General features: G+C 30.7%; 1 protein-coding gene across 1 annotated transcript in view; it reads right to left on the bottom strand.

Annotated features, from left to right (window-relative positions):
- NIM1_1 (G2-specific protein kinase nim-1) overlaps nt 1–23737 on the bottom strand; it is a 51821-nt gene that overhangs the window by 15222 nt on the left and 12862 nt on the right. The window contains exon 3 of the mRNA XM_051211967.1: nt 4868–5136. Coding sequence (XP_051072097.1) covers nt 4868–5136 — 269 coding nt within the window. The remainder of the gene's footprint in view (nt 1–4867; nt 5137–23737) is intronic.

Raw genomic sequence — 23737 nt, 5'->3', positions numbered from 1 at the left:
CTTACGGAATCCGGTCTGTTGATCTCGAAGTACGGTGTCTACTGAATCTTTCATCCAGTTCAGCAATACTCTTTACAAAACGTTTCCTGGTACCCATAGTAGTGTGATACCTCTGTAGTTTCCACATTTGCTTAGATCTCCTTTCTTTGGTATCTTGACGAGGTATCCTTCTCTTCAGTTCGTCGGCACTTGTCCCTCCTTCCAAATCTTCATGTATAGGACTTGTAACATGTTTGCAGTTGCTTCTATGTCTGACTTCAGTGCTTCAGCTGGTATATTGTCAGGTTTATCTGCTTTCCCTGTCCTGATAAGTTTGAATCTTAGTGGATAGCTTGCCTTGTTTGTCCTTGATCGGTCTCTCTGGTTGACTACGTTTCCTGTCAGTTTTTTCATTGTGTCACATAGTTGTTTGATACTTCCTTCTGTTGCAGCTTCTTCCGCTGTTGTTGCTAGATCTTTCACATATTTCTACTTGTCAGTTCTAATGCTCTTCTTCACTTGATTGTTTGCGTCTGTGTATTCAGCTTGTACCTTGTCTTTCTCTTCCGTTGTTCGAATGTTGTTGATTGCTGTCGTTTTGTTCTTCCTGTTTTGAATTCTATCCAGGGTTTCCATAGAGATTTACTTCTTATTATGATGCTGGTTACAGCTCAGAGCCTCCTAACACGTTGGAGTTAGTGTTTCTTTGATCACTTTCCAATTGTCTTTAATAGTAGTTTCATCTTCTTCGAGTAGATCGTGTAAGGCTTGTAATCTGTTGTTGAGTTTGTTAGTATGTCGAAACAAAACTGTATTGAGTCTTTGTAATGCTGTTTCTCCAGTTTTCCAGTGTTTTTTAGCTTCAGTTTTATCTTGGCAACCATTAACTAGTGGTGATCTAAGGCTATGTCAACTCCTCTCCTGTCCAACGCGGCTTCCATTGACCATTTGAATGTTTTAGTGGCGCAAATATGATCGATCTGGTTCTGTGTAGTGTGATTCGATGAGATCCATGTAGTTATGTGTATGCGTTCGTAGGGGAATATTGTGCCGCCTACAACCATTTTGTTGAGTGCACATAAATTTACAAATCTGTCATCATTCTCGTTCTCTCCTCCCAGTTAGTCCATGTTGTCTCATGATATCTTCATACCTGGCGTTATCCATCCCCACTTTGGCGTTTAGGTCTATTATCAGGATGGTCAGGTCGTTTCCTGTGCACCTCACTATGAATTTGAAACCTTTTGTAAAACTGATCTTTATCATTATCCTTGCTATCATTGGTGGGTGCATAACGTTGGATAGCATTCATTATGACTCCCTCCTTCTTTGTTTTGAAAGATGCCTTGACGATCTTGGGTTCATGAAATTTTCGTCCTATAAGCATCAAAACAACTCTGAGTGTGTGGAGTACTCTCTTTCTCGTGACCAAAGTAAAGCAGCATTTCTCCCGAATCTATCATTTTCTGTCCAAATTTGGTCCAATGGGTATTATTTATTCCGAGCACCGTCAAGTTGTATCTCTTCATTCTCGCAATTATTTGACCGGTTCTTCCGGTCTCCCATATTGTCCGAATATTCCATGTATCTATATTAATTGTTGCTCTGGTTGTTAGAAGGGATATCGGCCTCGTGAATTCCAAAGAATCATGGCTTTCACGGTGAGGCGTCATAACTCTACCTTCAACTCGGAGGACAGTGTTTAAATGATTTAATTTGTTTATTCTTTTTGGATTTTTTAGCATGGTTGTTTTCTATTGAATGGGGTTGCTTACCCCATGCCAATTACCATATGAATATTTCTTATCATTCTTTCGTACTTACTGCTCTTTTCATTATTCTTCACTGATCAGAACCCTTCCGATATTATGATATAAAGTATACATACTGATGTTTAAAGATTAATATTATTATGTTTAAGTCGTAAGCAGTTGACGAGAAACTAGGAAATATGATGAATTCATGTTATCCTGCTACATTTACTGTTCTTGATTTTTAGTCAAATTTATAAGTGGGAAAAATTGTATGAAATTATGTATGCACTCGTATTATCTTGTAAGTAGTCAATAGACAAAAAACACAAAATACATAATCATTTTATGATACATTAAAAATATTATTATTTAATTATCACCTTTGAGATGATGAAGATTTGTCGCTCAGGTGGATGATTTTGATGGATTTTTGTTCTCTGAGCGCAGAGAACAAAAATCCATCAAACGTATCACCTTTAAATGGCTAAAGGAATATGAATTTCAATCTAGACATCAACTCTATAAAAATTTAAAGTTAATTAGTATTTCCAATTATTTTCAAATACTATGTGGAAGACTCATTAAGTGTACAAATCATCTACATCTTAACATTTAAATACACTTAAATAATCAGTCAAGTTAGAATTATTGTAATTTTATTAAGTCACAATGATGAACATTGCTTGTATAACTTAATGTATATATATGATTGACAGTTTAATTTATGAACTAGTTCAATAGTTATTAAGAAGCAATAAGGAAATACGCTGAAATTGAAACATAAAACTATGATGTGTAGCTTATACGCAGTACTTAAATGAAGATAATAAGAAAAAACCTTGTTCAGTTGTAGGTCTTTGCATAATAAAAACTGGGTAAAAAAAAATACTGCTTTCAAAATATTTGGTTGATGATAAATGTTAGTTTTTCACAATACAAGTTATATCGACTGTTGTTTCAATCTATTCCATATTTGTAAACTTTTAGGCTTTTAAAAGTCCCATTTTAAAACGGTAATACGTGAAAATATTATTATTTATGTGACTAGATCATAAATTAGTGTCCTTTTGAAGCTGCCTGCCTTTATTAATTTGCGAGTAAATTATATTGCAATATTGGCATGTTTAGCTCAACTTGTTGTTCAAGTATATGTTCCTTTTTTAAGTCTGGGTACTAAATCGAAACTAAAAATCAAATTGATAATTTGATTTTCTATTAAATCTGGATATTTTGTGGCCTCATGCCTAAAAATTGTTAAATTCTCTAGTTATTTATCAGCGTTGCTCACATTACTCGGTAAAGTTTGTACCGAATGAATGACTAAAAGTGACGTTTCTTCTTACTTAGCTCAGTTTCTTCCTAATTCTTCGTCTCTCAAGATAAATCTTCGAAACTAGACGTCAACTAGAAAATTACTGGTAAAGTGTCAGAGTAAAATGTAGTTTGTTAACAGTAGAACAGACGTAACCCTTAATAACGAATGTCAATTCCCTTTCGATCGAGTTACAATTGCTGGTGGGAAGAAAAATACTACATTTTTCGCGGATAATGACCTCAGTTTTTTAAACAAATACTGACAATTGGGTAATAATTCAAACGTCTGATTAGATGGCAATTGGTACAGCTGACCTATTGATGGTACTTAACAAAAATACATTTTTAGTAGTGTTTTTTGGCTGAGACGTTTAACTAAGAAGTTTTTTCGCCCCTATGAACAAATACAAGTTGAATGGCATTGGATGCCGATTATGTCCAGAATAAAAACAGAAGCTATGGGATTCGATCACTCAGCTTGGAGGTCTCAGCATTATCACAAACACTCACCTAATCTACAAACCTTTTTATCAATACATAAATATGAGTGTCAAATTAGTGTACGACGTTGTCTTCGATTATTATTGTTAAGAGGCTGTAATATTTAAAAGCCATTCCATAATACAACAGGAATGTTTGGAAATATTTTAGTATTCTGACAATTACGTTTGCTTCAACTGTGAAGACATTCTATAGAATAAGACTGAACATTCTTGTTAAACAAATGGTTCCAAGATTTATTTTTATTTTAACAGATATATGATACAAACTCAAATAAACTTGATTAGAACTTGGTGATACCAAATGACTTATGAAAAAGAAACTAAATGTGCTAAGCAAGATGATTGCATTTGGTTTAAACAACTATAAACTGAAATAATTTAAAGTCAATATTCTTCACGAATGAAGGTACGCTTTGTGGATCAGTGTAAATTCCCAAGAAAACCACGTTCACTGATTTTAGTTGATCAACCTCAACTACCTAAATGACTCTTCTAAACTTTCATTCATCTCATAATGTTATTTAAAATTTGTTGTTGAAGAGTCAACGCAAATCGGTTATACAACAAATGATTTAAATAACGAACTAATATTAGCTAGATCACCATCTGGAAGGTGTGAACGTCCTTTTCGTTCTAGTACAGGATTCATTAGCGGTGAACATCTACAAACCCTAATCCGAAAACAGAACCTACGACCATTAGTCTTGCGCTCGAATGACTAGTCTCTAGACCATCAACGTGGCATCCAACGGCTGAATACTCAAAGTACTGAAATAGATTTCCTATTAAATCAGCTCAAGGATGTTGAAATTCATGGTACAGATATCTGCATATTAAATTTTTACTAAATGATAATTTGAAGTTAGAAACACTTGAAAATTCATGTGAATAAGTCTGGTGAGTTATAAAGAGCTATTAATATTAATAGTATCAACAAACTAATAATTCAACAATTCTGATTAAACAAAGATATAAATCTGGAACGTGTACAAAAATTCAAAAGTGGAGAGATGATTCACGTTGAGAATTTTAATGGTTGGTCATTTTTGTGAGGTAACCATGATTTTCAACAAAACGAGGAATAAAGTTCTATGAATTTTTTTAAAGTTTTGATGGGTAAAATAAATAGATACAGATTTCTTGTGGTTTTGGACAGAACTATGACTGAGGTTCTAGCCTAACATTTGCAATTAAATAATTTGAATATTTAAGTTATGCTGTTTCTATTGTCCAGTTAATAAAACATTATCTTATTCTTTTCATATATATATATATATATATATATATATATATATATATATCAGTTAAATAACTTACTAAGTGATCAAGAGCTGAAAGTATTTGTGAAGAATAATTTTTTGATGTTTTTTCATCCAATCGACCAGATCGTTTTAAATATGAATTAAGTTCACCTTTAGGCGCATATTCCATAACTAAATGCCAACGTTGTAATACCTCATGTGCTTCATATGCACGAATTATGTGTGGATGATGTAAACGTTCCATGTTTGTTAGTTCTTGCGAAAGTAAGCGTCGAGTTTTCTCATCAAATTTAGTTCTGTCAATAACCTTGACTGCAACTTCGACTAGTTAACAAAAGTGGGATAAAAAGAGACGGTAACTGTAGTAAAGGGAAAAATGTATTTCATAATTCTAAAAATAGAACATTTTACCACACAATACGGTGTTTAGGAAGTTCTAAACGAATTTGTTTTTTACTTTCCAGTAATAATGACTAGGTTTGAGATTAAATTTCCGAAATTTGAGTAAGAATCTATGGTAAATTAAGTTCATCTCTATCGGGTGTGAAGCAAATACAATGAAACACGACAAATAAGTGTCTCGGGCTGATTGATGATAGATATATCCACAACTGGATGAGGTCACAGGGTTTTAAACTTTAGGTTTACCTCAAGAACTAAGAGCCCCAGGTTTGATTCAGGGTGGAGTCATAGATGTGCACTGTCGAAGTGTCTCATACTAAGGCAAAACATCTGTCCCTAGCTTGCTAGTTTTCAGTGCGTGTTTAACCTAGGTTGTTTCATGGTTTCAATAACATTAATAAAATATTCGTCTTATTCTTCGTTTTAATAAGTCTCTGATTGTGCACTTGATCATGGTACATAATGTCTCCTAGTTAGAAGCACTTTTTCGAATATTTGTAGAATGTAGGACAGCTACCGCCTTTGGCAGTTAATAATTACATAACATAGACTGACAGGAGGTAAAAGTGTAAAGCGTTGAACTTCATCTCAGCTGTCTAAGTGTATAGGGGAGTTATGAGAGCTAAATATGTTAGGTTTGGTTCCTCTCTAGCCTGTGAATTCACATTATTGAGGACTCTTGTAATAGGACAAAACAGCTACTCATCGCCCCTTGGTATAGCTAAAGTCAGTCATGATTTTGAATACAAACTTTGAGATTTGTTCGGCAGTATTTCTATGTATGATTATTTTTCATCTGCTAACTGACCAAGTCATTTCAATTTGGAACCATTTATGAAGTACTTTTGATATGAAGCTTGAAAATTTATATATTGAAAACCAGACGAGCCACAGTATCTTATCAGTAGTTAGTCAAAATCTATATCCACGTTCATTTTAGTGGTTTGAATAAAAATGCGAAAATAGAGGTATACAGCAAACAAAACTCTATAGAGATCAGAAATTCAGACTTTGTATAAGCTATTCGATGGTCATCAGCAACCCCAGATTACTTTTAAATTTTTAAGCCAAATGATCAGTGAGATACTATGCTATGCATATAATTAATATAAACAGCGTTTACTACCTTCATCTTGTGTAATACTTATCATTAGAAAACAGGGGTTTAAGTGTGTAATAATCCATGGCTTGAAGTGTCAGAATGAATTTGCACTAGATTTAAAACGACTTGACTAGAAGTATTGATATAACCACAAGCCATTTGTCAAATGATGGTCGCATTTATTTTGAAGTCTGAAGCTTAAGCTGGAATCAAGAATTTAGAACAAAGAAATTCTTCTCTTCTGCAACTTTTAAGAATTTGTCAGTAAATAGTGAATAATATATTATCACGATTAACGCTTTCAACGTGCAAACAGGAAGATTAAATGGGCTGTTGTTTGGTGACTTGTACAGTCAGACGAACTGAGTCTATTAAGCGTGAAGTGCTAACTCTGTAAATGTATTTTAACCTAAATTTCCAAGCTAAATAATTTAATATCCGTTTTCCCAGTTCCAGAAACAAGAATTCTAGTTTAAGTTACAAACAAAACACTGGTTTTTAGAACTAGTTATTAATACAAATTTATGCTGTTAAGGTGTTACTCTAGAAACTTTTACTACTAAGCACTAAAATGTTCGTATGCGCTTTACGCTAATGAGGATAGTGTAGTTACAACTGTTAGATAAACGCCACAACTACATTTCACAAATAGGATACACAAGTCAACATTTTTTCTAAAAACTAGAAAAATATTAAGTTACATAATAAAGACATGCTTAGCATTTGATGTCCGTAAACACCAACAGTTTATGAAACTTAATTGACAATATTTACTCAAATGCCGTTTACGAAGTGTGGATGGTCGATAAGATTAGATGTTATCATTAAATTATTCTTAGCTTATGTTGTTTTTTGTTTCTTTGGAGTATAGCCATAATTAGCTACTGTAATTTTCTATCAAGATGTTTAAGTGTGCTTAGCTGAAACAAAGAAAAAACCGACATTTGCAAGTCTAAAAATTTTATTAAAAAATATGTAAGGTTTAAGCAAATACCTTTTACGCTTAATCTGATATCTACAACTGTTGAGGTAACAGCTGTGTTGAATACATTTTTGCTATATTTTTTATCTTAACAAATAAAAGTTTGTGTCATAGAGCTTCGTGTAATGGATCTAGTTTGTTAAGTATGCCAAAAAACATCAATAAATAAAAAGGTGGGTAATGAAATTATTGGCTATAATCCGACATCGGATTAAAATGGTACTTCTGAAGTTTTGTTCCTGATGTCACCTATTTAAATGTCACCAGTGTACTAGCAGTCAGCTTTAATAATGGGGCTAAGAATATAAATCCTTGTTGGACACAAGAACGTGTGTGAGAAATCGTATTTCAAAATGGAAAATATCTAGGTCATAAATGCATTAACATTAGCTGTCACTGCATAGACTGAACAAGGTTAATAGAAATAGAGGTATTATTGAAAAATCAAGTACGTCTACTTAGTGTAGTTATAATGAAAGCTCATGGTGTACAATCATTTCAACTAATTATAACCTCTTGACTAGACTACTAGCTTAATGTATGTATCATTCAAATGGGAATCAACTTACGCTTTAAGTAAAAACATTTCTTATTACGATTACGCCTAATTCAGAAAAATAAACTGAATCCAACTGAATAAATTGGTTAAATGAAGAGACATAAATTTCGCACAGTGAAATTTTAAGACAAAAGTATATGAAAAGAACAAAATTATGACATTTAGTATGTAGTAAACTAAAAAGAATGCTTCTGATAAAAATAGACAAGACACTATCACTTGAGAAACTTAATAGAATAAAACAACGCTTTGTACAATACTTATTATTGTTATTTAAGTAAACCATTGTTGATTGATGGTTATTATTCATTTAAACGTGACTGTTTTCACATCTTTGATAATGTTTAAATAGATAGGCTTATGAAGTAAATGTACTACGTAATATTTTCACAAACAATTACTGACTTAATAATATGGATGATGAGCTGTTGTCATAAAAATTCTTTTTCGATTGCCTTTGCTTTTGTGAATTCATTGTCTGTTTGTGAATATCTTCTTTATTTTATAAGGTTACATTGATTTTGCATTTAACTATTTTCGAATTGTTGATGTAAAACGTAAAAATAGAAGAATTTATTTCAGGAAACGTAACTATTTTCACATGATCCTACTTTAACACTTTAGATTAATATGTCAGAACAAAGAGATATTTTATGTAGTTGATTGAGAACATTTTCCCATTGATTGGTTTGTATTATGTTATTACTAGAAAATCTTAAGATGAAATGATATGAAAGAAATTCCAAAGTTGGTCATTTTGATTATGTCTGCTTTTACATTCATCAAAAAAGTAGTTGTTTGATTCTGAAAAGCGTAAAAACTTTTGTTTATAAAATTTAATTTCTATATTTCGGTTTTTAATTTATTGCCTTAAATGTGACCAGCAGAAATCTCAAGACATAATTTTACTTCATTTATTTGCATTCATCAATAAGATAAGCCTGAAACATTGAGGAAGTTCGCTCTGTTTTATTGGGCAAAGCATATTACTTAATTCCATAGGGACATTATTCTGAGTCATTCTTTATCTAAAGTAGCTATCACAGACTAAATATATGATAGTAATCGTTATCGCGTAACAAGCAGATTGTTATCAGTATAGAGTTGTGAAGATCGTTGAGTTTTTATTGAGATCGTGAACTGATCAACGTTAGGCCAACTTTAGTCGGTTCGTGATCTCAATGAAACATTTTATTATTTAATACTCACTTTTATTCTAATCTGATGTGTTGCAACTAACCACTTAGTATTGATTACAATGGCTAAAGAAAATAAATCATTGATAGTTTTTTGAATACATAGTAAAGTTACAGAACTAATTTAGAATTCTGAAGATAATAACAGTTTGAGAGTAATAATCTCATTGAGAAGATTGATTCGTTCATGTACAAAATTTGAAGTCAAAATTAAAGATTTCCATTTAAAATTTTATATGACTATTTCTATGCTTTCATTGCTCATTAGTTAAATACCAATGTTCAAGTAACATATATCACAACTGTACTGTAATAAATAATCTACTGTCACCAAACCTAAATGAATAGTGAATTGTATATAATAACCTTACTTATTGAAACAATTTGAAAATGAATAAATCATATTTTTGCTTTAACATTATTCTGCTCCTTTAAATTACAGAAATTGAAACCCCTTGAAATATAACTAACATTAAATTGTTTTTTTATATTAGTGAGCTATGTTATCTATTAGATAACTTCACAAAAAGTATTTGTCTAACATGCTTCTTCACAAGGTTTTATTAATAATTGAGGTCAAGTATAATAATATTTCAGTAAATAAAAATTAATGTAATTATAGATAGCAAACTACTTGATTATTAAACAATATGCAAATATCAATGATCATAAAGTAGAGATAGCTTAATTCAGTTGACGTTTCACAATTATTCTATGCCAAATTTATACAGACATAAAAGAATTTAGAATCGTTTAAAAGCCAGATAGAGCTTATCTAGATAAGCAGTTATATATGTATTCTTGTTTTACCAGTTCGTTGCCTAACTACACATTCCAATTGTCTGGTTCTAGCTTTCATTTAGAAACGTCTAAATTTTTCTCTGTCAACGAATAATGATGTGGCTAATAAGCTTCGATATATTCTCATTGATGATCTTGGAGAATGAAAGGCTTAATAACTTATTAAAGGCAAATTATAAAATATTATCGTCAAGAAAACAATAATGAATATCTCACAAAACGAGAGGTTGAAATGGAACCTAAACTTTCAAAAAATAAAATGTTAACAAAGAATAGAGTCCACCCAGGACATTTCTTGGTTAGCAAACTAAATTTTTAGAGTAATATTCCCTATGACTAGTGTTAGTAGGACATATATTGGATTATATCATGCTCAATGCACGCTTGCGTTGGCGCACGCTGATTGGCTAATTCTTATCCAATCGGCGCTAGTCAATACTTGGAGAATACTCTAGAAATCTTTTCATGTAAAAACTATAAATACACTAACGTTTTTCCTACTGTGATTCTTACTTCCATCTAACCTTGTTATTTGGAATATAATCTCTTTCCTGTTCAATCGTGTTCTGATTTGAGGACTTGTCGAGTGAATTGGTGTCGAGAATACTAAGCAATGTGAATGGCTGGGTTATAACCGTAAGAGAGAATTATAACAATTAAACATCAAACTAATGAAATGCGCGAAGTATTACATGATATTACAGAACTGTCCTTCATTAATAACCTGTTTCACGATTATCTGGATGATTTACTGATAGAAACATATATAAAATAAGTAATCTCTATTTAAATGCATATATATAAACGCATATATATATACATGTAACGGGACACAAGTGTAACTGTATTGTGAGTCAGTTCAACATGAAGTTTAAATCAGTGGTTCAAAATTTAAAAAAGTTTTTTTATTTTAAACCCTTTTGAAGATATTGGGTACATATTAGTAAAGAATTGAATTACATCATATGGCGTTTATTCACTATATATTAATATTAAACATTCGTCCAAATGTGAAGGAAAGTTCATGTAAGGGATCATGGAACTTATCGAAAATTCCAGATCTGTCAATGTTTTTTATCAATCCTGTTTAATCCGTATCCTAAAAATGTAGTGGATATGTCGAATCAAGTAAATATTCTTAGTCACACAGTTACTAATGTAAAATAAAACAACTGGTATTCACAATATGATAATAAATTATTCGAACTTAGAGATTTCTTATTTATTATTATTATTTATTTGTTATTAATACAAAGTCCCAGTCAGAATAATTTAGTGGAAAATGAAGAAATTTCGTTACTATATAATGTGGACAGTGAATCATATTTGGTTTCATGCACCATACAAATGTAATTTTAATATATGATGATAATTATATAAAAACACACCCACTTCAATGACATCTAGACGGTTTCGTCTCAAAATTCAAAAAAACTCCCGGTGATTATGTTAGTGATAAATCCTTTTAACTATCTTAAACTGTGCGATTATTATGTAATTAGTAATTTGAGTAATGAGTAACAGTTTAAACACTAATTTATCCATGCTAATCAATATTTAAAGTGAAACATTGAATCGATTCTATTAACTCACTTAACTTAAAACGTTAGATAATATTACTTAAAGAATATATTTCATTGAATTATACACACAAATGATAGATAGTGCTTCATGAAAATATATAAAATGTACAAAAGACATGTTTTCAGCAAACAGTGTAAACTTCATACAAAGATTTACTTTAAAATACTATCAATTTCGAGTTAAATCTTAAAAAGACATGATATAAAATCGCTAGCATTGATGATGTTTAAATAAAATGTTTGTTAATAATTGAAAAGGAATTATCTGAATGTAACAACGGTAACAACAAAACATCGATTAGTTTATTTTTTAGATGGAAAGATTCACTTGAAATCATAAAGGTATGGCTTTTTAGATGTAGTATTTATAAAATATGATTTTGAATTATTTAATGCTAAAAAGGACTATTTGTTCAGTAAGCACCAATATCCTGTCTGTCAATCAATAAGAACTAATTGTCATAAAATTGCATTAAATAAAAGTCAGTTTTTGTCAATATTGAGATTTTTCAGAGAAATGAATTCTTTATCTACACATATACTAGTTTGAAAGAACTCTTCAGTTGATATTCTATTCTAGCATATTAACAAAGACTATGTTATAATATGAAAAATTCCTACAAGTCACTTGACTAAAAGAAAGAATTTTAATTTATTGCAAAAATTTGACGGATTAAACTAAATTCATCCAATAGTGTATGCTTTTTATTTTAAAATCAGTTTGGCAAGTGAAAGAAAATCAGAAAACTGAATATTGTTTTATTAATACCTTACGCTTTTTATTAATTATTGTCATTTGTATATATCACTTAATTTTTATCCTTTACTAACTAAATGGCTTGATCATTATTAATAGATTAAATACTATAGTATTAATATAACTATAACTAAAGTGAAGCTTCTTAAAAATTGGATGAAGAAAGTTATTGCTCACTCATACATACCTTTTTCTAATATACACAATTGGAATACCTAGTAACTGTGTACATAAAAATACGTGGAGTTTAATTGTTGATACAGAGCTAAAAAAGATAATTAATTTCAAAATCTATTTCTAAAATATACTGTGCACACACTAGGTCCAGTAGCAAATGAGTTAATACATATGAGCATACGTATTTATGCTGATTAGAAATATTAATGGCTTTAGAAAGTTTCACACCCACCTGAACATAAAATTATTTTTACCCAGTGGTTGTTGCAGGAATCTAGGATTTCGTCTAGTAACGCAGCTTAGAGAACACGTTTCTTTCTATTTAGTACTCATTAGTTGAATGAACGTGGATCCCAATGTCAGTGCTTTACATGTATATTAGGACTAGGACCTTTGCCTTCAAGCACGAACACGTTACCCACCTAGATGAATCTGTCGGACAAGTCCCATATATACCATCCTATTTTCTGGTAGTGGTTACAGTTTAACTTTATTAAAGCTTTTGACTAGATGATATAATCAAGGTAGCCCTCCTAGGAATGTGTATATGTCAACTGGGCTTGATCACATACAGGTTTTAGTATTACCAATGTGAAAATACAATCACTTGTAGTTATTAATAGTTGTTGTTCTGATTTGAATTTACTTAAAAATTGTTTACAAGATTACTAAACAAGTTAATAAATTTGGAAATAAATAAAAGTAAACGTGACAAATCTTTTTTTTATTACTGATTTCATGATCACAACCACCAATTCCAATTTACCGAACCATTTTGTTTGACTCATTGTCGCAAAAGAAAACCCCAATCAATTAAAACACAAACAAAAGCATGTGATTTATAGAAAAAGAAACTCTGATGAAATGTTTTTAGTATCAATAATAATTCCTACAGAAGAAGATAGCATTTGTTAACTGACCAGACTACAATTAATGGACGAACCAATCAGATTTAAGATGTCAGGTCTTGGATTTCAACGAGAAATTGATTCATTCATATGGCTAAATAGCATTTTGACATTAAAGCTGATGTCATGTCGGGTTAAAAACACTGACTCTAATTTTCAACCCTACATTTCAAATGTAAATTCTGGTCCTGATTTACAAACCTCATTTAACACTAATAAGTAGGTGGACATTTTCAAAATCTCTCAATCATCGCTCAAATGTCGTCCATAAATTCTAGTCTCATAGAATAATTTATTCTTTCAGGTTTGTTATGCTAATGTTTGTATAATGCGGTATTGTCTGAAATTTTATAATGATTAGGACCATGATAACTGTTTGTCACTGTATTATTTCTAGTTTATACCACTAGTTACTTGATTCTAAGTAAGTTGATCGACATTAATATCTAAGTGAACAACAATACATTGATGATTGTGGTGAGGATGATTTCTTTTTTTTTCAGCAAGACGGTATCCTACTAAAAAATCAGCGTGAAAAATTTATTATATTTTTTTTACAATTTTGTAAGTTTAATAGCAACTATCTCAAATATTTCAGTAGTGTTCGGGGACACCGTAGAATAATTAAAGATCTAATGGAAACTGAGGAATTTGGATCAATGTTAATATGATTAATATAATTGTCTTACGTAACAGAGATATGGATGTAGAAGGTTTACTACTGAGTGACAGTAGTGCTTATTGTATACTTTTTGAGTTAAGAAACAATTGAGTTGGCCTATTCAATAACGATGTAAGTGGGTTCATTTCTAAATTCCAGAGACCTGTCATTAGATAGCTGTAATGAAAGCACTTAACTAAAAACATGTGCTCATTTACATGCTGATCAAAGAACTGTAGGAACTGGAAAATAATATAAACTTAAACCAGATATCCTGAGTAGTTTATCAGATAAAGCATGACTAGTACTATTTCCAAACCTGAGATATTTTCAGTTTCGAAGGTGTTATTTTAGAGCTTTAAATATAAGGAAGAAACTTTAATAGAAGGCCGAAATGAACGCCTGAAACTGTTTAACCTCAATGCAGGTATGATAAGATTCATTTCCTTCGTTTGTACAAATTGATTTGCAAATATGACTTGAAAGTCAGCTACCACAGACAGAATGAATAATTTTTTTATAACTCATTAACAAGCATGTTTCAACTTGACTGATCGAAGGATAAATAGATGTTGTGATCATAAAGTTTCCTGTTAACAAACATTTGGGTATGAAGAAATATATCTATATAAGTCAAAATTACAGTTTCGTTTCCTGAAAGTTAAGATTTAATATATTGTTCTTTATTTTATTAAACTCGGTTATAAGTCTGTTTATGAAATTGTCAATTTTACTCTATATTCCTATCACGTCCGAAGCTAAACATTTTCACCAATTAATCGATAAAAATATTTTGACGAAAATCAACAATGAAAAAAGTGACATTTATGCACGAAATGTAATTGTAATCTCTGTATATCCCTTTCTTATGTCTTCATTAATACCGAACTAATACAGAATGTATGTAGATACGTAAAACTCCCAAATGATAGTTTATATTGTCAAGTACATTAAATTTTCGTTCTCATTCTTAATGAATCGCAATTTAATTAGTTATTTCTTTTTATTTACATTGATGATGGTCAGAATACGGATAGATTGTCAAGAGTGTGAAACGTTTTAACTGAATACTGGTCTTAAGTTTTAAACGAAAGAGAAATGACTTAGATTCAGACTGAATGTTTATAATTCAAAGATCAACAGCATATGAGGTCTTAGAGCATTGACTTACTCCAAACGAGATAAGAATAGACTACACAAACACTGAGAGATGGTAGTCTGTAAGCAGAGTTAAGCAGAAGCTCAAAGTTAAACTATATTAACATATATATGCACGTATTATGATAAAATTATATAGTTTAACCAAAAGCTATCTCTAATAAACTAGCTATTTATTGTTTTGTTAGTCATCAAGAAATAATAGCACTAACTTGAAGGCAAAAATGATACAAATAACAACAAGAAACAAGTGAGGATGATTCATTAGTGATAAATTCTCACTGATGAAGTTTATACATAAATGTGGTCAAGAGAATATAAAAATTATGCTAATCAGATTTGTGCACACTGTGTAAGCGTTTACCTACTGAAAATGTGTATACACTACATTTTCAAGTATATGTACGTGTCATGTAAATAAAATAACTAGAAAAAAGTCATAACTAACTTAACAGACGGGTGGTTATTATCAAAATACTTGTAATTTAATTTTGGAAAGTAATGTTGTGCAACAGTCAATGGATTTTTTTCGAATTGCCATTGTTCATCTGTCTAATTTAGATTCACCTGGTCTTGAAACTAATGACGGTTTACACTAGCTAGATTATGCTTCTTGCCCAAATTTATGTTAGTTTGGAAGGCCTAGCTAAAAATATATATTTAGTTAATCAAGCACATCAAGTAGTTATTGATCTAAAAAATAGTTTTCTGTAAAGAAATATTGGTATTCAAAGACAAAAAATATTTTTAACAGTTGAATTCATGACTTGATCTAAGCTAGATCACTACTGAAAACCTGGAAGCGCTGGAAGGCTGTTTTCAATGGTGGTCTAGCTTAGATCAACTCATGAATTCAACTGGTAAAAATTACTACAATCTCTACAAATCCTCATTTGGATGACAAAAAAATATTATTTGAACTATTTATTTCCTGAATAATCACTAAAATGTGACCGGAAATTTAACGTTTTATTAATGCTGTTGTGAGCATGAATTCGGTTTATGAAAATTTAGTACTTGAATTGAACGTAAAATATAATGTTGAAACGTCTTCATAACATTATATGTTTGTTAATTGTATTCAAGTTATTTTGTTTTTCCATGACATTTCTATTTAGCTCATGGATGCTAATAAAGAACGATATGGCATTTGATTTCTGTAGATTCTTGACCACGGAAACAATGGTAAATTTTAATTACAATGATTGATCTGAACAAAATTTTAAACCGAACTAGAGAGTTTGACAGTTTTAGGCAAAACGGATAATTTATTGTACATATTGAACAAACTTACAAGTTATATATTTTTTAACATGGTAAATGAATTTTCCTACGTCATTCATTGGTTCTTAAACCTAGACGTTGAATAATATTCAACAAATAAATGTACGCACATAGCGCCAAAAGATCATCTTTCAGAGTCTTTGTAAGGTTGTGTCTCAAACATTTTTATTGTAGGCTTATCCACAAAAGTCGACAAAATATCGTTACCGTACAAAAAATTCAATTTTATTCGTATTTTTCAAGGCAAATTTACCCTTCACAGTCATCCATGTATGCAATAATTTATGGTAGCATACGTTTCTTAATCTTAAGGTTAAAATTAAAGTGAGGGCAAAATATCTCCAGTGCGCAACGAAACGAAGTATCATTTCTTCTCGTGTTTCTTCGCTTTCCGTCTTCACTTTGTGTCCGCAATTGTTGCTAACCGTTTGTCTCAGGGAAACAAAGTGATTAGTAAAATATATAATGATTTCTTCAGTGAAATTACTCATAATGAAATTATTGATTAGCATTCTGTTTTGATTTATGAGCCGTGGTCCTAAAATCGCAATTCCGATAGTGATTATATAATCGACTCTATAAAACTGTTGAGAACAAGCGATATTACATTAATTACATTTCCTTCGAATGTTATTCAGTTAATGAGAAAATGAGCATCATATGATTTTGTTTAAGTTAATTACGACTTAAATTAGAATGAACTAGTTAGGTAGTGGGTATGAGTATGAATATTGACTTTTGATTATTCATGTTCATGGAAGTAACAAGCCATAGAAAGTTATTGTGATTATTCTTTTCTAATTCTAAGTCATCTGAGATTCTATAAGCCTTCCAGACGCTCAAAGACGCTATTGTAATGTAAATTATACTAAATTTATGGTGTCTTGAACACCGATGGAGATACATATTCTTGATCACAAGCATTTATGAGAGAAGCTATATTTTTCATTAATGACTTTGAGCCAACAACAGAGTAAACTTTCGAAATTTAACTAAAACTCAGTTTACGCACTGTTGTTCGATAATTAAAAGGACATGAATGATTGGTAATCGAAATATTTGTGCTTTATTCTCATCGCAAAATGATCGTTTAGCTATTTATAATTCAGTATATAAATTACTGTAAAATTAAAGAATTAATAAAAATTACAATGTACCTATCATAAACTTTCGTCATTGCATTTAATATTATTTAAATGTGCCAAGAATAAATAGCAAGTAAAATTTTCTGCAGTTTAGCTTTAAGCAGATAAAATACTACTTCATTCATACTGAATACTCTAAATTAAAGTAAATACTTCAGTAACAATTATATATATAATCTGTTTATGTTTTTAAAGGTAGATTGTGTTCGCTAACGTTTGTTTAATATATCTAAGCAACAATCAAGGTTTCTGCTATACACAAAAACGGAAGCTTATTAATGAAAATGATGCATATGCAATTACCCACGTGTTTTGAAATAAACATGAAAAATGTATTTTCTTCACCCCTTGCTCTGGCTTTTGAAATCAGTTTGGACCAAATTACAAATAACAAAAAAAGCAGAGTGAGTAGAATTTTTTCTAACTTTTAAGCATATTTTGAAGAGCTCTCGATTCAAATGTACCAAAACCCTTGACAGTCCAATAGCTCAACATTTAACTGATAGCAATCGGGTTACAAACGCTTTCAAGTTGTTTAATCAAAAATAACCATTTAACAAAAGAATAGAACAGTGATACATTTTGCTGGAATAATTGTTATCAAAGGAATTAAATCTAACTCACGGATTCAGAAAGAAATGTTTGTCAATTTATCGCCGTCATATTTAACTGAATTCTGGCTACCTCCTACTATTTATTTTTATTATACGTTTACCTAGTTAATTGTAATTTCATTCATTTTAAACATATCCCTCAGTTAACTTGAGGTTTTTCATACACACATTTTGAAAATCTCGAGTGGACAGTTTCAACCATATTTTGATCTCAACTCTTTTTAACCAGTATCATATTTCAAAATAAGCCAACTCGTTTTCATATATATCGACATCATTGATAAAGTTTGTTGTTTCGTTTATTTAGTCACCGCTTTTAATGATCCTGTATTGTGTTATCTGTTGATTTCGCCTGTATAATTTAAGTTGTGAGCAACTGAATATAGTGAAGAGATATTATTCAGTTATATTTGATCTTCATACTTAATATGTGACTAGTTCATCTAGGGCCTTCACGTCAGCTAAAGAGTTCTTATAGGTGATTGCCACTTGGATATCTTAGATTAGTTCACAGATATAATTACATATTGTTTTGCCAATAAAAATGACAGTCGTTCACCTTCGAAACAGAAAACGTTGATTAACATTGTATTGTCTAGTTGTGTAAACTACTCAGTTGGGCAGTGCAAAATAGTTTACAACCATAGCTGAAGATTCTAGGTGATATAATTCAAAATCTGTTACAGTAACAAAGGTCTTGCCACTTTTTATCGAGGTCAAAATATTCACTGTACACATTTTTTTCCAACCTTTACGTAGTTTGTTTCCCTTGAACTATACTTAAAATGTTTGGTTCACACTTCTACTGTGATATTATAAATTTCGACTGATATAATTTGAGTCCCGATAATTTCATCTCATTGTATCGATGTGAATTATAGTGACTTTGGTAAATGCATAAATTATTGACTGGATAAATACCAATACTAGAGCATTTGCATGGAAAAAGTAAAGCTAGTAATAACTTGAATAACAAGGGAACTCTGGTTAGTTCAACTTCGATTATTAGATTGTGTTGATCTAAATAGTAACCTAATCTTTAAATAAAACACGTTTTCACATTTAAAATATGTTGTCATGTGTCAAGAAAGTCGACTCAGAGCCTTTTTAAAATTGTCTTCCATATATAATTAGTATATTAGAATAGGCTTAATATATTGGTTGCATTCTATTAGGTTGTAATTCATTATGGAAAACCTGATTGACTATCTCAGCGTGAATATATATATATATATATATATATATATATATATATATATATATATATATGTTTTTACTTCATCTGATCAAATAACATTCACTCAATTTTTGATGTAGTGTCAGTCAGTCAACCAAGAATATGTATTTTTAAGTATTTTTTGATAGTTTTCATCTTCAAATGAGTAGTGAATAGGACATAAAAAATATAACGATCACAAAAGACATGTTTTACCAAATACTTCAATATAAAAACTACAATACTAAAAATATATTGCGATCCTATTTTCAAAATTTATTTCTTCAAGTTAGCAATAGTTGCAATTTACAGAAAAAAGTCAATCACTTTACATAACTAAATAACAGATTGAAAAGAACATTCTATCACAACAATAAATACGTTTCAAATGTTTATTACATAAATTCTTATTTTTGAGAAATGAATAACTTAAGAGCTTATTTACTCCAAGGGACCATAAATTTTTTTCTGGTAAGATGTCTTGTTTTCAACGCTGGTGTATAACCTCATGGAAAGATTTGGCGAATGATTTTTAAAGGAAGTGAACATTATCGTGTACAAACAGACCTTAGTGTCAAGAAAAAGATTGTTTTCGAATCCTTAAATGATCTACATCTTTAAGTACATAAAAGTATAAACCAAAAAGATGATTTTTAGTTGAAAAATAGCTAAAATCTGGAGGACAGATATTTTATTCATAGTTGAGAAATAAGTAACGTAGAGCTTTGAGTAGGTTCCTTGTAAAACTGTGATGTGGCTTGTCTGATACAAGTACAAAATTTCAGTTTATTCAGAATGCTTTATTCCACACAGATGTCGTGTGTATTCATTAAATACACTACTTATTAAGTTTAGTTAGATACCTGAACATCAAAACATGTATATTTCGATAGGGCTGTTTCGTAGTTTTGTTTTTGATTATAGATTGTTATGAATTCAGAATCCATATTTTATTTATTTCAAAAGTATCCACGAATACGAGATTCTTCCGATATAATCAGAATCTGCGTAGACTAAATAAATGAGCGTCTGATTCGTGACAACAATTCATTTACGAGTGAAGTGAGTGAATAGAAGTTAGAACATTTTATGTCCGAAACAAAGACTAAATAGATAGTGTCACCAATTGTATGGTGTAGAATAATTATGTCGCCAAAAGTCTATATTAACATCTGTAGAAAATTCAAAACAGTAGAGGTGGAAAGTCAATTACACAGATACGCGAAATCCCAATAAAAACAATTACAAACATAGCAACAATTCTGTTTTCGGTTATCGAAAACAGGATTAAATGTTTTACTGTCATGTAAGATATTCTCATTTCAGCTTTAACACTGCTATACCAAATGAGTATTACAAGTAATCAGTTATCCATTGTTATATGAGTTTTATTTGAAAAATTGTAATAACTTATATTGCATAATAAGTATTCATGTAATGCTGATAGAATATTTCCAAACCGTGGATCAAAACAAAAACACGTGAGAAAAATACATAGTCTTAACAACTTGCTAGATGAATGATGTCAAGTAGAACGAATTAGTTTAAAATTACTCCTGTAGGGGTTTTTCCAAGAGAATAGCCATTTTATTCGTGTATATTTAGAACAGAATAAAGGTCGTGATTAAATTTTACCAAACTATTGATTTTCCATATACACAACTTAACTTAATTTTAACGGGTTAGTAAAAGAACGAAAACAGTTTAAACCGGTAGTTGCATATTTCTTAACTTGAATGCTGATCATTCATTAGATCTTAGGTATCAATATGTACTGACAGTTTTTGCAATAATCATGTGGCAGAATACTTTGAAAGTATTAGCATTCTACGACGTTAAAGTAGATAAATTAATTTAACTTAACTAGTTTGCTTTGAAAGATTATGTTTATAATTTATTACTAGCTCAATAGAACTAGTGATCTCTCTGGCCTTTAACTTTCACAAACCATTACAAAATATTTTGGCAACAAATAATGACGTAGGAGAGATTATATTTATATAAACCATGGGTTACTAAAACTGTTATTTATTTATACCCAATTTTTTAACACAGCTGAAAATCGACTAGTTAGTCTGAAAATCATACGTAAATAATTGTGTATTCAAGATAAGATTTCTTATATTTAGTCTGCAAGAAATACTGTTTAATAAATTTCACTCCAAAAAAGCTTGAATAGTAGTGTGCAGTATGACCCTAATTTGAGTGAAAACCTTGAAATTGATATATTTTGTTTGCGTCGGTGGATCAATGCTTGGAATGCATTTGAGTAATCAATAAATGTTCTAAATTGCCAGGCACAGTGGTTTCATATTTTACTGTTACTCTCAATAAATTCAGAAAAACTTGAAAAGATGAATTTTCAACAACAATTATAAAGACAAATATGATAACCACGTTGCTGAAAACTTATTATTCGGTCGAACAAATCCGAGTTCAGCTAGTTAATCAGACAAACAGGTACTAAACCAACTAGTTACCTGTTCAGCGTTAAATCTGCAAACGGTCATATTTAGAAACCTGTATCCTTGAAATGGTACGGAAAGTTTATAGCTCAAGTCAATGCTCTTCGTGGTAATGAATTTCCTGAGCTAGGTAATTTAATGGAGGAGCTTTCATTGCCATTCTGAACAAAATCTTTTCTGTTTACATCATTATGAAGTGAGCATTTCAGTTACTCCACACACGTTATGTCAGTTTGTAGTGTCTGTTGCTGTCAACCTCACATAAGCTATTCTAACTTCTGGGCAGACCACTTTATTCATTCTTCTCAATTCATATTTTGACCTTGTCACTTATTCGCTTATTAACCCTGGCTGCTTTTATATGTTCGTATGTGCGTGTATTGTTTACCATCGTATGTCTGTAACTTATTTTTGTCTGACTGTAATATCGACTCACGCCTGATTAAATCGAGATGATATCACTTGCCTTCTCTACTGCGCGTCACCTCATTTCGCTTCGCTTCTCTGATTGTCTGTTCCGATCAACGATTGTATGAAATATACGTATTGAAAATTTATTCTCGTATTTGACTTATCTGATTCTGTCATTCACTGACGCGATTTCAGTGGATGATTATATATGACAGTAGCTAAGATGTATATTTCGATGGCAATCATTCGTACGATCCAGTTGGAGTCGGATATAGGGCCATACCAAAAGTTCACTCCAATGACCTTGCTTGCCTTTGTATTCACGTTGGTTGTCTTTGTTGATTGATCTTTCGCCTTGTAATGGATCGATCTCTATCATGTAGGTTTATAGATTGGGTCTTTGTTGATATGTCTGTTAACAGATAGTTGATTTGAATGCCTGGTTCTAGATATAGCTTGGCATTCAATGTGAATCCAAAGGCAAATGAAGATAACAAGACCTATGAACACAATCAATCACAAACAAAGTCACCGGAATGATCCAATATAATACTTGTGGAATAATCAGTAATCTCACTTCTACATGTTGTACATGCCAAAGATGCTGTTCAGGATGACAATGGAAGCTGTGGATCTAAACCATTCGACTCACAAAACCCAAAATCACCAAAAAAGCCTATACTTTTAGAGATAAAAGTACAATCAAATGCGAAGAAGACTTGTGTAAAAATCCAGTTAATTAACAAAATGATATTAAAATGTGTGAAACATTTTATAATATTTTAGTATGAATTAACATAAGTTATAAGTTACATAGTAAATCAGCTTTACAATAGAGACGTATTTCAGTTGCCATTATTTCTCAATACGACTAACGATACATCTTATATTATCAAGCTACTCTAACACTAAGATATCTAGTTAGATTTAAATGTGTGGTCATTCAGTTTACTTAAAAAACCCAATAAACTTGTAATATATTTTCTAACATTCAAGAGTCAGTCATCAGTAAGAAGTGTAAATATATTTGAAGAAAACTGGAATGTTTATTTAACATGATGGTATTTTATAAAGTATTTCAATAAACAACTTCACACTTTCAAAAGTCGGTTTCAAACCTTTTAGTATCGATTAGATTAGTGATTATTTAATGATGTAATACTAAAAATGGTGATTTGGGTGGAACGATTCTTCATTTTGAAACCCATCATTTACTTAATTATTCGCCTATTACAATGCGAGATGTAAATTATCTGCCGAAATAAATTTATTTTACATTGATAAAACATGTGATTTTATTTGAGGCAGTCTGTGTCATTGAGCCAGCCTACAAATAAACATATAAATTTAGAAATAAGAAGATAGTAAATAATACTAAAATTGAGTTATAAATATTGTAAATAGTATGAATGATTAGCGGTTAATCAAGGATAATATGCCATATAGTAATGAAAATATACTAACATTCAAATCACACAGATTAAAGTTTATGAGTTTCACTGAA

This window comes from Schistosoma haematobium, chromosome ZW (genome assembly GCF_000699445.3).
Source record: "Schistosoma haematobium chromosome ZW, whole genome shotgun sequence".
Taxonomy (NCBI): domain Eukaryota; kingdom Metazoa; phylum Platyhelminthes; class Trematoda; order Strigeidida; family Schistosomatidae; genus Schistosoma; species Schistosoma haematobium.
Note: the sequence above shows the minus strand (reverse complement) of the source record. Positions and strands in the feature narration are given on the sequence as shown.